We start from the raw sequence: 15,758 nt of genomic DNA, 5'->3' as shown, positions 1-15,758 counted from the left end.
ATATTTTATTCAATTTTATATTATGCCAACCCCTTCCCACACAAACATGCAGGTATGTAGTGGAGTGGGAGTGTGTCTCACCCTAACCGTTTGGGTGTGTTTGGGTGGTTAATATTTGTGCAGACATCAGAGTTTGTGAACAGAACTTGTCAAATATGTAGACACTTTATTGATATTGAAATTGAACTTCGTGGTATATTAGGAAAGAGGGTTGTCGGTACAAGGTTGATGTGAAGAGAAGACATGAAGTTTTCTTTTCATTTTTTTACTAGGGGGGGGGGAGGGGATTTTTAGTGGAGATATACCACAATTTAAAAAAAAAACTGTCACTAATTAAAGCTATATTGGCTTTATATATTTGCTGATGTTTTTATGAGTCTTTCTCGAACCCCGCTAATGTCGGATGCAATCATTAATAATAACAATAAAATGGAGAGAGAGCACCTTTGTGTGATTAATCTTTTTAATATTAGACCGCCACCTTCTCTTCACGATGAAAATAAGACTTTTAAACTAAATACGTTGTTTTGTAAAATTCGGAACTCATAAGAATAGAGTATAATTGGAACAAATTATTTGAAAAAGTATATGAAACTTTACACTTGTTTTATTTTAATTTGAATCAAGAAAATCAATATAAAATGCAATTATTATCTATATAAACACTTTATATACATAAAAAAAACTTTTAGCGGAACAAAATTGAATTATTATTATTATTGGATAAAAGAACAATGGCGGAATTTTTTAAAAATGAACTTTTCCCTCTAAATGAATGTATATCTTTTTACCATTGAAAATATTTTATAATATAAATATATATATATAATAGTACAATGTAATGTTCTATGAAATGTTAGTTTAAAATTAGATGGATAAGCTTTTGCTTTATCTATTTTGAAGCAACGAGACAGCTGGAGGTCAAAAGCCGATGGATACACATCTGAGACCACAAGACAATACAATGAAAAGGACACAGCGAAAGGAAAATCTTAATCGACCACCGACGGAAACTGGTTATGCTTGCCATAAATGTGGCAAAATATGTAGGTCACAGCTGGGGCTTTGTAGCCACGGGAAATACTGCATTCCTGCATCAATCTTCGGACTCGAAGACAAACCTTATTATATTGATTTTGAAGCAAGTATTACAACATTTAATGACACAAGAATGTTTAAATGATTAGAAAACCATTCTTACAAAACCAATCTTGGTATTTTACATCTTTATAAAAACAAAACCTTTATTAAATTTAAAAGAAAAAAAGTAAACATAGAAACTTGTATTTCAAAAATTAGAATATAGAGCAGCGGTTCTCAACCTTTTAAGTTCGGCGACCCCTTTTACAATCCCGCACTCTGCCTCGACCCCCCCCCCCACACACACACATACAGCAATAGAAGAATAGATAATAACAATCCATAGTTTCGATGGTCTTAGGCGACCCCTGGCAAATGGTCAATCGACCCTCAAGGGTGTCGCGACCCACAGGTTGAGAACCCCTGATATAGAGGGTTTAGATGTAAAAATTATTATTTATAAATGTTAAATTTTCGGTAGATGGCTGGAAAAGTGTAAATTATTGGATTAAGGGCAGAGTTTATAGGCAACACAAGAACAGCAACCCAGGCATAAACTTCTCGGTCAAAGATGTGGCCGTTAAGACTTATAAATCCAAGTATTCCAACCGGAAACCAGCACATGAAATCTGTCAACACAACAAAGAATAATTGTTTGGCTATATTCAAATCTTGCACTCGTCGTCTCCTATCATTTGCAGCATTATTAACTTGATTCTTTATATTTAAAATATTGACAAAAATTAGAATTTGTCCCAAAGCTATACAAGTAAACAAAATAAAATTGAAGACAACAAAAATGAGAAAAGAAAAAATCCAGCCCCTATGTAAATTTAAGCTAAACGGTAAAGCAAGACATAAACCATTGGAAGAATAAATGTCCCATTGCAAAGAAAACATCGGAAGCAGTGCTAAAAGAATCCCAAGGAACCAAACCAATGTAAAAGAAAATATTTTGCCGGTTTTTGTAAATTTGTGTTGACCAAAAGGAAAAGTAATTTTCAAGAATCGATCAATTGTTATCAAACAAATAAAAAATATAGAAACTTCACTTGAGATTGTTGACAGAAATCCTGCAAATTGACACAAAACACTGTGTCTCCATTTGACATCTTCTAACACATAAATATCTTTATAATGAATATCTACTGAAGCTATTAAAAGTAAATACACGCCCATAATAAAATCTGAAACAGCCAGACCAGTTACAAACAGTCCATGAGCTTTTTTAAATATCTCTCTGTTCCATCTAATTCTATAAACTAACACAATACCATTTCCAACTACAGTTATAAGTCCTACGATCCAGATGGTAATTCTCTTCAAAATGTCACCAACAAGATGTTTACATGAAGAGAAGACATCTACTGGTGCATGACATTTGTCTGCTGAAATATTTAGATTTAATATTTGTGGACAACAAAGTTTATAATTACTAGCTCGTAACTCAGAATTTATAGTAAGACCTCGGAAAAAATTTTCTTTAATATTTATCATCTCAACTTTCTCTATGTATAAAGTTTCTAGTGTAAAGTATTCCGGTATTCCCATGTCTTGAAATGTAGAAACTAAAGTATTACTTAGATTTAAATGTTTCAGAAAAGTTACATTTTCAAAGACATTCAATTTTAATGAGGAAGTTTTTGTATAAGATAAATCAATAATCTCTAAGGATGTGGGGAAAACAAAATTTTGATTTATAATTAGATTTCTGTTATGAGAAATGTTGAACACTTTTAATTTATTTAACGTTGTTATATTTTTCATATGATTACTACTAATTAACTCATTAGAACTTAAATCTAATACAATGAGATCTAAAAAATCCCAATATTGAAAAGTGTCGTCGAAATTTTCTATTCCGCAATCATGTCCATAGAATTCAACCATGCTAAGGGGTGGTGATATCGTTGAGTACATCCTTAGTGGATATATTAAATTAGATACTTGATAAAGACTAAAGGTCATTTTATACAAGTATTCAATATTTCCATTTTCCCCTAACTTATTATTTTCTACTATTCTCTTACTAGAAATACACTTATAAAGATTTGGGCAAGGGAGATTACATTTAAAAGATACATAATTAAAATTTTTTAAAACACTTGTGTAGATGAAATCCCTTGTGTCAACGCAAAACTCCTCAATTGTAAAAGTAATTTTGACTACGCCTAAAAGATTATACACCTGAAATTCATCTTCTCCAAAAGGACAATCTTTAACCCCATCGTCAATAAATGTGCTAAAAATACAATATGAGTTGGGACATTTAACAAATCCTTTAGGGCAGATAAAATTTTCGCAGTTTTGTAAGCACGAATCAAATATATTTTCGTATCTTAAGTGTATGCATTTGTTTTCTTCACACAGAAATGTTAAAGATGGGTAGTCATTCTCAACTTTGCTGATGTCGATACGATGAAAGATATAATATCTTGTACGATTTCGAAGGGAAAATAAAAGATATGTGTTGTTGTTAATGTTATCAATGCTTAAATTAGATTCTTCTTTACAGACATACATTTGCAGATAGTCGTTTTGAGTTGAACTATTTCGAGTACATTGAACAGACTGTAGAAATTTATAAATATAGAAAGGCCTATCAAAAAGATATATTAAGGAAAGAAAATAATGTAAAGGTTCTATAATGTTTTTATTTCTAGAGGCTGCGGTAATTAAATCACGAGTCACTTCTGGATTTGATAGCACTTCATGACATTCACAGATAACTAATGATGGTATTACTATTTTGGAGCAGTTATCTACAAACATATTTTCCTTTAAATTATCAATACTTTTGTTTGTTAAATTCATTGTATTATTAATATGTAATGCATAAAAAAAACATTTTTCTTTCATTGAGGTAGTAGATATATTTTTAGGGAATACAAAAGGATACTCTGACTGCCACTCTAACCCTAAAATGTCATGCGTGATTCCAAGATGTAAACTAAAATTGTTTTTAAAATCTTTTATAATTTCAGCATTTTTTAAAAGATTAAATATAAAAATTATTTCTTTGGGAGACTCCAATGAAATTAAATAACTGTTTGTCTGTTGCTTGGCACAATACTCATTACTTTGATCGTGACTCATATTATAAACATCAGCTATGTGGTAATATGACGTCATTGAACCTGCTATAGTAAACGTATGTGGGGACTTTTTACACGTTAGTTGACAAAGTTTAGAGAATATATCAACAATGTTTAATTTACTATACGATTTGTACAAGTAAAAAAATCTAATATCAGATACTTCAGAAAACTCATCCTTGTCTGGTAACAGAAAAAAACGGTTAACTTTTTTATCTCTTTTTTGTTTTTTAACTATTTTTTCGACATCAATATCACGTGACATCATTGAGTGTGAGATGAAAATCATTGTCACGAGTGGTCTATTCCTGGATGTGAACCAGACTTCCGAGGTGTTAAATACGTCATCAACAGGAAACGACTGACCACACGAGAGTTGCATGTCTTGAATATCTGTGAAATTATTGATCTCAATTACGCCATGGGCTGTAAACATCATCACAGAGTGATTTTGTCTCAACTGATGTCTTTTTGAAAGGAAAGATGTTGTAGTTTGTATAAAGTCTATCTGTTCTTGTACCTCACTTTGACAATCAATTATAAACAGAATATCTTGACTTCTCGACTGACAGTCTTTGAGAGGAAATGCCAAAGTCCCAGCTGAAAAAAAATATATTTGTTACTTTAAACATTTAAAATTATTGAAATTATTTTTTAGAATTTAACCAATGAAAAAAGACAATTTTAGTATTTCGTTAAGAGATTGCTAAAATATTTTACATGGTTAAAATATTGTGTCATGTTAATATTTAAATTTTTTGCAACATGGAAACTGACACATTTAAATACAAAACTACAATGAGAGTTTGTGTAATCTCAGATGCAGGCTCCACTGAATCCTCCTATAATGAATTTTCAAAATAAGGGTTTGTGTACATTGGTAAAAAAAAATGTAGCAACGAAACAATCACATAGCAGTAACTTCTAGATCTTTGATGACACGAACCACTGTATAATTAGCTCTCTCTCTCTCTCTCTCTCTCTATATATATATATATATATATATATATATATATATATATTGTTACGTATTTCTGATCTTCTGGCTAAATGTACTAGGCACACAAATAAAAAAAAAACACTGCAAAGAACTTGACGACTCAACTTTCAGCTTTATATAACTTTATTGAATTATAACTATAACAATTCGTCACTGTAACATGTACGTCTTACATCGACTGTATCGACTGTAACGGCTCAAGTCCACTCTCTTCTACTGTCTCGCACAGTAGACAACAGTAACGACGACTGTACTGACTCTTTTCACATCAACTCTCTGGTTTATATACAGTCCCTAATCGCTTGTCTATTGTTGCAAAAACACTGCTAGTACCCTCTGGAACAACATGGGAGGAAACATCACATCCTGTCGCTGTTTATACATGTCGATTCCAGAGAACACCTGCTGCAGTGTCATCTCGCTGAGGTCACACGTAGTGACCTCTAACTGTCACTGTTCATTTGTAACACTGCCCCCTTCGTAGATCTGTTCGTCCTCTGGAACAACACGTGAGGGCACGTCACATCCTGTCTTTGTTTACACACATAGATTCCAAAGAACACTCGGTGCTGTGTCATCTCGCCGGGGTCACACATAGTGACCTCTACCTGTCACTGTTCATTCGTAACACTATATATATATATATATATATATATATATATATATATATATATATATATATATATATATATATATATATATATATATATTATATACATTTATGTATATATATATATCATGGGCGTAGGGGGGGGGTGTTGGAGTTTAGTGACTGATCTTTTGTTTTAATTTTGTTTATTTTAGGTGAAATTTTAATACTAAACCATCACTTGCCCTAGCACAACCAAGAGGGTTTTGAGTTTAAGACCCCCTACCAAGGGGTTTTTAGTTTGAAACCCCCTACCAGGGGGGTTTTAAGTTTAAAACCTACTACCAGGGGTTTTGAGTTTAAAATCCCCTACCAGAGGGTTTTTTTTAGGTTAAATTTTAATACTAAACCATCACTTGCCCTAGCACAGCCAAGGGGGTTTTGAGTTTAAAACCCCCTACCAGGGGGTTTTGACTTTGTAAACCCTTACCAGGGGGTTTTACTTTTAAAACACCCTACTATGGGGTTTTAAGTTTAAAACTCCCAACCAGGGGGTTTTGAGTTTGAAACCCCCTACCAGGGGGGTTTTGAGTTTGAAACCCCAAACCAAGGGGTTTTGAGTTTGAAACCCCCTACCAGGGAGTTTTGCATTTAAATCCCCCTCTTCTATAAAACAAATTGCAAACGACAATCCCCGAATTCCATTTTTATTCCCAGAGCACATCAAAGGGTGATTAAGATTTTAAAGCCCTCTCTAAAATTTACGATAAACCCCTCTTCAATAGAAAAAAGCAAATTACACACTCAAAATTGTATGACCGTAGCCAAAGGGGTTTTGAGTTTAAACACCTCTTCAGCTAAAAATACCTCTTCAATATAAAAAAAAAAGAAAATTACTCACTCAAAAAACTATGAGCATAGCCATAGGGGTTTTTAGTTTAAACCCCCCGCCAGCGGGGTTTAAAGCTAAAAAATAAATCTTCAAAATAAAAAGAAATAATTTCGCAATCAAAATGCTACGAGCGTAGCCAAGCTTATTGAGTGTTTTGAGTTTAAATTTCCCTTCAGATGGGTTTGATGTAAAAAAAAATATTTCTTCAATATTTCCCCCCTACAGAGCGTTTTAAGGTTGAAAGTCTCTCTCTTCAATATTATTTTTAAATCAAACACAGTCACCAATTTCTATGACCGTAGCTAAATGTGGTTTTGAATAAAAAAAAAAACAACTCCAGCTATATTTTAGTTTTAAAACCCCCCAACAGATGATTTTGACAATAAAACTTGCCTTTTCGATATAAAATGTTAAGCAAAATAGTCACCTATTTCCAAGATCGTAGTCAAGAGAAGTTACTCATGTCTACCAGTGGCTGGGCTCCATTAATAAAGTGCAATGTATAGTCATCTGCCGAAATTTAAAAGAACTAAATGTGGCTCTACAAAGATGGCTAAGACGGATTTTTGGAGTCAGTTATAGAGATCGGGTATAAATCAAGGAAATCCTATGCCGAAGTGGGAGTCGACCCCTTAGTAAGGTTGTGATAGATCGTCGCATGAGGTTTGCGGGAAATGTTCTCCAACAAAATGAATTACGCATAATAAGAGTTGTGATGACATCCTAGTACAACTTGGTACCACACTTTCATGGAGGTCCTCAGAGCAGGTGGGAAGATGCTTCAGACATTGCCAGTGACAGATTTTTGTTGAAACAGCTTGCCAGCAAATGCGCCGAACGGTGCGGGAGGGTCTAAGTCAATAGAATAGCATATTAGGTTTTTGAAATAAAACTTTTTAATAGCAAAATAATGCACTGTAGGTACCTCAGAATATGCATTTAGTTGGCTTTCAATACCAAAAATAGTGCTTGGCGGCGGGGCTCCGCCCCGCGCTGGGGGAGCTCTCAGTGCTCCCCCAAACCCCTTTGCTAGCAAGGCCTAGGAGTCTACAATTTTTTCACTCACTCCAGGAATAACCTCTTCAAGGGCACAATAAACGTCTTCCAAAAGAATAAAGGGTCAGAATGTAACAGAGATTAATTATGCACACACACACACATTCACACACACACACATCCATCCATATAAACATATATATATATATATAATTTTTTTCGGGAAGGGGGGTGTCACAGTCCAGTTTTAGAACCTCTGTGACATGAAGTGACACTCAGTCACCTATTGTAATATTCCGTGCGGGCAAACACGAGGTTAGGTGAATAAGTTAAAGGACTCTGAAATAAGGGTCAATGTTAGTTAGTTAGTGAAGAACTCCAGCAGAGAGTGGATGTACGATTTTCTCTGTCTGTAATGTGTACCTTAATGAATTTGATCTAATGTTAACTTGAGAGATTTCTTCGGACTTATATTGTGAACATTTCATTGATGTGATTACTTATTCTACATGGCATGAGCAGCCAGTATTTATTGGTTTATATTCTGTGACGGCTGAAGTCGCCAGTATATTTTGTGAATTATATTTTATGTATAATAAAATTATCGTCTGCTACAAGAGCGTTTATTAATGTTTCGGAACGTTTGTGCTTGAAGAGTTCAGTACGCTAGTATACGCACGCACCTGCAAATATAGTGCGTATGAGAGAGTATCTACTTAAGGAACAATATCTACAACACTCGGACACATTCGCGTCGTCACGCCTACAACTAAAACCAGGCAGCGACAGGGGGCAAAAAAATCCTCCCCCCAAACCCCTCCCCCGAAAAAAATCCTGGCTACACCCATGATATATATATATATTGTTATGACTCTACCATGCGCACTAAGCTAGAAGGGGCGCACTGTGATAAACTAGACTGAGAAGGATGTCAACATTAGGAAGAGAAGAGAACGATTTCTGCCCAAGTTGAGAGCCGAGATAAAGATGTTGTGATCAAGACATGTTGTTCTACATGTATTTGTGATGTCCTGTAAATAAACATCTATGTGCCTCGTTGAGTTGCCTCGCTTAAGTTATTACAATATATCTATATAACTATATATCTATATCTATATCTATATCTATATCTATATCTATATCTATATATATATATATATATATATATAGAGAGAGAGAGAGAGAGAGAGAGAGAGAGAGAGAGAAAAAAAAAACACATTCCACTAGCCTAATTCCGATTGATCTTGAAAATGACAATGCAAGAGAGAGTGTCAAAACTAATATCCTTGTGCGAACGGGTTTTCTCGACATCTTTGCAATCCTCAGGCAGGCAACTACGCCTGCTCTGGTATGGTCTTCGTCGGATGTAAGACTCGAAAACTGGTCGTTCCCACCTCCGTTTCATGAACGCAATTAAACGGGACCCTAAAGCAGTGAATATCGATACTGACTACTGGGAAGACATAGACCTAGAGAGATGGAGATCAAGAAAGCTATAGACAGCGAAAATAACTCGTGACGTAATAAATTTTATCTAGACTTTTTAAGGATTGTGTATGGCTCGCTTCTGCGCTTTCCACTGTGTAATAATTTTTATATGTTAGAAATTGAAAATATTTGCTTCAATTAGTCGCACAATGATAAATTTTGTGCGGCTTACAGTAACAATGTAGTTTGTTTTTTTTCATCCGCCTAATTCTACTATATTGACTATTTTTACAAAGCTTGTACCCACTCGCTCTATGCGTCAAAAAAAAAATTAATTAATTTCCACAAGTTAGTTCATTTTCTATTCATTCGTGTTTCGTAGGAGCCATAAATAATTGTGCAAAGTTTCAACTTGATCCGAAAATGGAAAATGGGAGAAATAACATGTACAAAATTTGCACAAAATAAAAAAGTTCAAGTGACCCCAATTATTGCTACTTAAGATAAATGCCTGATCTCTAGAGCATAGATCTTGAGCTCTCTAAAGAAAAGTCAGTTTGTGTTAGGTGAAATATCGGAAGGAAATACGTTATAAGAACCTTGCTCACATTTAAACTTTGGGACCTATTTAAGAAGTGCCTCTTCTCACCCAGTTTCTTTGTTTGTTCTGATATTCAAATCTCATACTAACGTTGGTGCAGGAATTCACCTACTTGGGAACAACAATAACCAGAAACCTAAATGTATACCCTGGGCTGACAAAAAGAATACGACAGGCTTCTGCAGCTATGGCAAAATTCTCCAAGCGCGTCTGGATAAATACCAACTCAACTATGGCAACCAAAATCCTAGTCTACAATGCCATTGTTCAGAGCACACTTCTTTATGGCAGTGAGAGCTGGGAAACTTACATGGGTCAAGAACACAGATTAAATAGCTTCCACTTACGCTTCCTACGATGCATAATGTGCATCTCCTGGAGGAATCATGTCTCCCACCAGGAGATTTTGAAATGGTCCAAAATGCTCATCATCTAAGCTCTTCTGATACAGAGAAGATTACGCTGGCTCGGACATGTCACCTGTATGCCTGATGGAAGAATCCCTAAAGACATCCTGTACGCTTAGCTTGCGAAGGGTATCAAATTCCATGGCAATACAAGACTAACCTAAAGAGATGTCTGCAAGCAAGACATGAGAACCACAGGAATTACCCAAAGTATGTCAGAGGAGATAGCCCAAGAACCCCATGGATATAAGAATGAAAAAGCTTGCAATGCAGTATATAGTCAAGCTAAAATCCAACCCCACGAACCCTGCTTTTGACTCCATATTTAACCACACAGAGGTAGAATTATACAATCGAAGTCCTAACGTCATACAGCCTTTGGGCCTTCGAATGAGAGAACCCATCCAAAATTTAACCCCACCCATTGACCAAATCTCTAAAATAGAAACCCCTCAGAACCCTCCTTGGCTAATGAATAAACCCAAATTAAATTTATCCCTCCTTAATTTCAAAAAGGAAAATACAGACCCAAGCATACTACAAGTCCACTTTAGGGAACTGCAGGAGAGCTACGGAGATTGTGGCACCATCTACACAGACGGATCCAAAATGGAGGGAAAGGTCGCGTGTGCCTGCTCCTTTCGGAACAAAACAATCTCCCGTAGACTCCCCGATGGCTGCTCCATCTTTACGGCCGAATTGCACGCAATATTGCTTGCACTTATGGCCGTAAAAGCATCAGAAAGGAGGAAATTTATAATCTGCTCCGACTCCAAATCTGCATTGCAAGCTTTGGGGCGGATGAAGACTGACATCCCATTGGTACATAAGAGCCTGAAGCTGTTGGACCAAATAACAGCCGACCGTAGGGATATCACCTTCATCTGGGTCCCCTCCCATGTTGGCATTGAGGGAAACGAAGCCGCAGACAGAGAAGCAAAGAGAGCCCTAAATCATGCGGTGTCAGGAACCCAAATTCCCTACTCGGACCTGAGACAAAGTATTGCCTCTGCCACCTATCGAGAGTGGCAGAACAGATGGGAGGCTGAGACTCACAGTAAACTCAGGCAGATTGTGGCGGATGTCAGGTGGCGGCCCACATCTAAGGGTCTGACAAGGCGTGGTAGCACGACCATGTCCAGACTTAGGATTGGCCACACCTACATCACGCACTCTTTTGTACTGAAGAGAGAGGAGCCCCCACTTTGTGAGTACTGTGACTCTCGCCGCACCGTGGAACATATCCTCGTTGATTGCCCCAGATACCAGGATGTCAGGGCGAAATATTTTAGAGCCACTAATTTAAATACACTATTTGATAATGTCGACCATGGGAAGGTACTGGGCTTTATCCGGGAAGTGGGGCTATCTACGAAGATCTGATTTATGAATTTGTGAACATGCACTATTTACATTAGATTTTTACCAAATATTTAAATTTTTACTACCTTTACTATTTTAACTGTGAATAGACCTTGATTTTAATGATATGACTGTATAGAATCTGGCCCTTGTTGTTTAGAGAGAGAGGGATACTTAAGGGACTGCAGGCACGACATGGCCTAAATTGTGCCGATGTGCTTCAAATCAAAAATCAAAAATCAAATCATAGCCCAAGAACGGACAGCATGAAGACAGATGTACTAGCTGGTACGAACTTTGTCGAGAGCAAAAGAAACTAAACTGCATCAGTCAATAGAGAGAAGAAAAAAATCTGCCCTGTTTGCCAGCCTTTGGACAGATGCATATACATGCTCGAACTGTGTCAAACTTTGCCGTTCCAGAATGGGCTTGATCAGTCACACCAGATTCTGCCCCGTCTCAAGACGAAACCAAAGCCAGTGACTCATCTTGGCGCATCAATTGTGTTTCGAGACAGAAGGAACCTGTCAACTGCACATTGATGTTTTGTAGCAAATTTCGGATAAATAATTCAATTAATCTTACATTTTACTATATCTTTTAGCCATAAGTAAGTAAGTAAATTCTTCTCTCAGACCATGTGTTCTTTAGGGTCATCTTTTTCTGTGGCCTGGCCCACGGTTAACGAGGGTGTCATGTGGTGAGCACAACGACCAACCGCTTATACATTTTCCCCCAACTTGTGCCTTTACTTTTCCCCAACTAATGTCAGGTACCCATTAAAGCTGAGTGAACCCCAGAGACCCTAAAATTCCCGAAATTAAAAAATCCCAGTCTTCGCCAGGATTTTAACCCGGGGGTCTTCTAGTTCGGAAGACAAGCGATTTACCACTCAGCCACCGATCCTCCATGTTATATAAGCAATAAGAAATAATTGTACAAACTTACCGTATAAGAAAAATGTACTTAGTGTTAAGATTAGCATTGTTTGTAGATACTTTTGGCACTATACAAGAATAGCAGGTATAATAAAAGTAAAATATATGTTTCAAAAAGCGAACGATACTAACTGCATGGTCAATATTTATAGTATGTTTTGTGATCGTTTACAAGGCTAAAGGTTTTATATGCCTGTATACAAAAAACAATGTTGCTTCCTAATAAGTTGACAATGTAATACTGCACTTTAAATACTAAAAGTAAAGTAATGTCTTCCCGGACTTGAATCTAAGTGGCTAATGTTTGTGTCTAAATTGAGCCATGCAACGGAAACTGCACATTATCTACTGCATTACATGTTTCATATAATCCGCTTTAATTTTTAGACTAGTTCAATGAACATTAGATGACTAATTTTTTCTTAGAACAGAGTAGTTGAATAGAATTAGAAGTAATGCATTGACTAGAAAATATTTTTATTTTTATACCCATGTTTAGCAAACACATTTTTTACAAGAATTTAAAAAAAGGAATGAGTAATTTTTATTACCATATGTTGATAATAAGACAGGTAGTCAAACAAAATTACAAATGCTACATAGAGCTTAATTTTAAGACACAGTAAATTCTCGATTGTCATTGTTATGCAGGCTGTTCCTATAAATGTTGAAAAATAAAAAAAAAATAAAAAAGACTCAGATGTGCGTTGTTCTTATGCGCTTTTTGAATTCAAATGCAGTCGTTCCAGTGGAAAATACAGGGGTAAAAAATGTGGTTTTGGGTGTGGGTGGTTTAATTATAAATAGCGCTTATAATCTATTATACTGTAGACAGATGAAAAGGCTACAACTGATTGTCCTATAATTTTTTTAGCATATACTATTCTATGATGTTCATGTCGTTTGAGTGAAGGATGAGTGAGATAAAGGGACTTTAAAATTTGAGTTCTAGAAAATTGTGATGAGGTATGGGAACCTTTTTAATGCGGGCCGTTTTGGTTAGTGGGTTGAAAATTGTTATGGGCGAAATACACATATACCAACTATATTGGTACTACAAGTTGATTTGAGATACACCGTTCAAAATGTATAATTTCGAATGTTCATTAATAGCTTTAAAATATCGTTTTAAAAAATGCCAGTAAAAAGTATTTTAAAATGTGTCATTGATCTGATACAACGACACTTGCAAGATTATATAGAAAAAGAAAACTTAAGTTTTGTAGCTGCAAATCAAGATCAAAGTTGCATGGCTCCTTCCGTTTTTCTTTTCTTTTCGAGCAAGAAATTACTGAACACAAATTACAAATTTAATTACATTAGTGATCCAAACTAAATCATACATCACACTTATTATAAGCTTTTTTTCTATATATTGTGACAAGTCAAAAGCTTGCCGTCAGAGTCACTCAAACTTATCACAGCATTAATTATTATTATTCATTATTTATTTATTTTATTTTAATTATTTCCCCATCCTACCCCCAAATTCTTCACCCGCATCATCTTTTCCTCTCCAGGCTAGACTTAGTTGACCACATTAGAGATAGCTAGGCCGCGTCTTTCGACTTATCTCATCTTGATCGGGAAAGATAAAAACCTTCTCTTTGATCTCACTCGCATGATGTCGGACGGGCGCAGTTGAAGTCACCTTTCCCCACCCCTTTCTACCACGTCTCTCTTTGATCTAGGAGATTACCCGAGTCAAAACGCCTCTCGACGCTCCAAGGTGCGACTCCCATCTCAAGTCTAATTCACCCACGTGTAAGATAATTCTTAAGCCTAGGACACTCCCTGTTTCCGCCCATATCTTCCAGGCCTATATAAGGTAGAGTAAGGCGGAATAGACACTCTCTCATTTCTCATTCTATCTGAGCAAACGAGTCTGGACTATATCATTTATTCTCACTCCTAGAGGAATACCTGGTGGTAAGCCGAACTTAATCACAAGTTCCATCTTAGTTACTTTGTGCATATTTCTCACTGGAGATAATCATGTGTATTTTATTATTTCATTTATATTTAATTAGTGCATTGTGTATTTCTCACTGTCGTAAGTAGAAAACATAAACAGGGCATATGTGTATATCTATGTATTGCATTAATCTATTAATGCTACGTTGCTCAATTGATCGTTGATGCAACCATGTATATATTTGTACATCTTATTTTATTTCCTTTATCTTGGCTGACAATACTGCGCTTAGAGAAGATATATGAATTATCTCCCCTTTACTCATTTTACTCTAACGAGAGTTGCGCCCCTTGAATGGACACCCTCTCCATTCAAGCGCGCTCCATTGTTCTCGGCTGACGGTCGTATGTAAACAAACCGTCATGGTCGCTGACCATCACCCCCCCCCTTTCTCTCTACCAACTTGTGTTGATGATTTGAGATTATTATTTCCCCTTACATGTACATTTTATATTATTATTTCCCCTTTTATGTTTATTTTATATTGCTACTATCAGCCATCTATTTTTCCCTATCCCATTTGTCATCATCCCCATTGTGCTCAAAAGCAATTTTACCAATCTGACGAATGCACCTTAGTCGAGGGCATCGATAAGATGCATGAGAGACATGTCCTAACTTGTCTTTATTTATCCGCAGCCTCCCTCAGGTGTCTGCCTATTTACCTGCCTATGTGCTTAGTGCTATTCAGCACTGCATTTGCCTATTCATCGGATCACTTGCCACTTGCTATTGAGTATCCTCTACTGCCTACGTGGATCTAATCAACTCTACTACTTGGCGCTATCGGCCTTGCCCGCCTATTCCACAGCCCACCTGTCAATTTATTAGGTGCGACGTCCCTATAGACTCAGATCTGTGCGAGACGTCATAGCTACGCCAAACCCTCTGCAACTCACTGGACTTACCCTGTTAACTACGCTGCCCACGGCAGATCAGCTCTGCCTGCAGTAACCTTGTGCCCACGGTAGCCGGCCTCCCGCCTTACTGTGCCCACTACAGATATCAGGACTTTGGATTGAGACTCCACAAGAACTGAATCACCGGCTGTCAGGTTTAGGATTTATTAGGGTTGTTAACTAGCTGTATACTATTAAGGTCCCGGGGTTCAACCTGACAAGAACATCACTCACACACAGTCGTACATACAGTAAACAACTAGGTAAATAGTTTGAATAACAACAAAAATAAATGAATTTAATTCTATGAAACATATATGTGTATGTACAAAGAGGATGATAAATAGACAATATCTATATATCAGATATATATATATATATATATATATATATATATATATATATATATATATATATATATATATATATATATATAATAGGTATATATAAAGATATTATACAATAATTAATTTAAGCACCTTTGCTACTGTTATCA

The 15,758-nt window shown here is 36.1% G+C and overlaps 1 protein-coding gene across 1 annotated transcript; it reads right to left on the bottom strand.

The window, feature by feature from the left end:
• Window positions 1-589: 589 nt before the first annotated feature.
• LOC129927028 (G-protein coupled receptor GRL101-like) lies at window positions 590-12,614 on the bottom strand. The gene is made up of 2 exons (XM_056034247.1): window positions 12,399-12,614; window positions 590-4,775 (listed from the first exon to the last, which is right to left on the bottom strand). Exons 1-2 carry the CDS (start codon window positions 12,433-12,435, stop codon window positions 1,534-1,536), a joined length of 3,279 nt encoding a protein of 1,092 aa, XP_055890222.1. The 5' UTR covers window positions 12,436-12,614; the 3' UTR covers window positions 590-1,533.
• Window positions 12,615-15,758: the final 3,144 nt, after the last annotated feature.

The sequence above is a fragment of the Biomphalaria glabrata genome, chromosome 6, assembly GCF_947242115.1.
Source record: "Biomphalaria glabrata chromosome 6, xgBioGlab47.1, whole genome shotgun sequence".
Taxonomy (NCBI): Eukaryota; Metazoa; Mollusca; class Gastropoda; family Planorbidae; genus Biomphalaria; species Biomphalaria glabrata.
The sequence above is the reverse complement of the archived record's forward strand: the minus strand, read 5'-3'. Positions and strand labels throughout refer to the sequence as shown.

Bases quoted from the DNA above. Each gene is read 5' to 3' on its own strand.
- LOC129927028 (XM_056034247.1), bottom strand. From the start codon at position 12,435: ATGCTAATCTTAACACTAAGTACATTTTTCTTATACG. The intron at 4,776-12,398 runs GTAAGTTTGTAC...ATTTTTTTTCAG, and splicing joins AAGTACATTTTTCTTATACG to CTGGGACTTTGGCATTTCCT.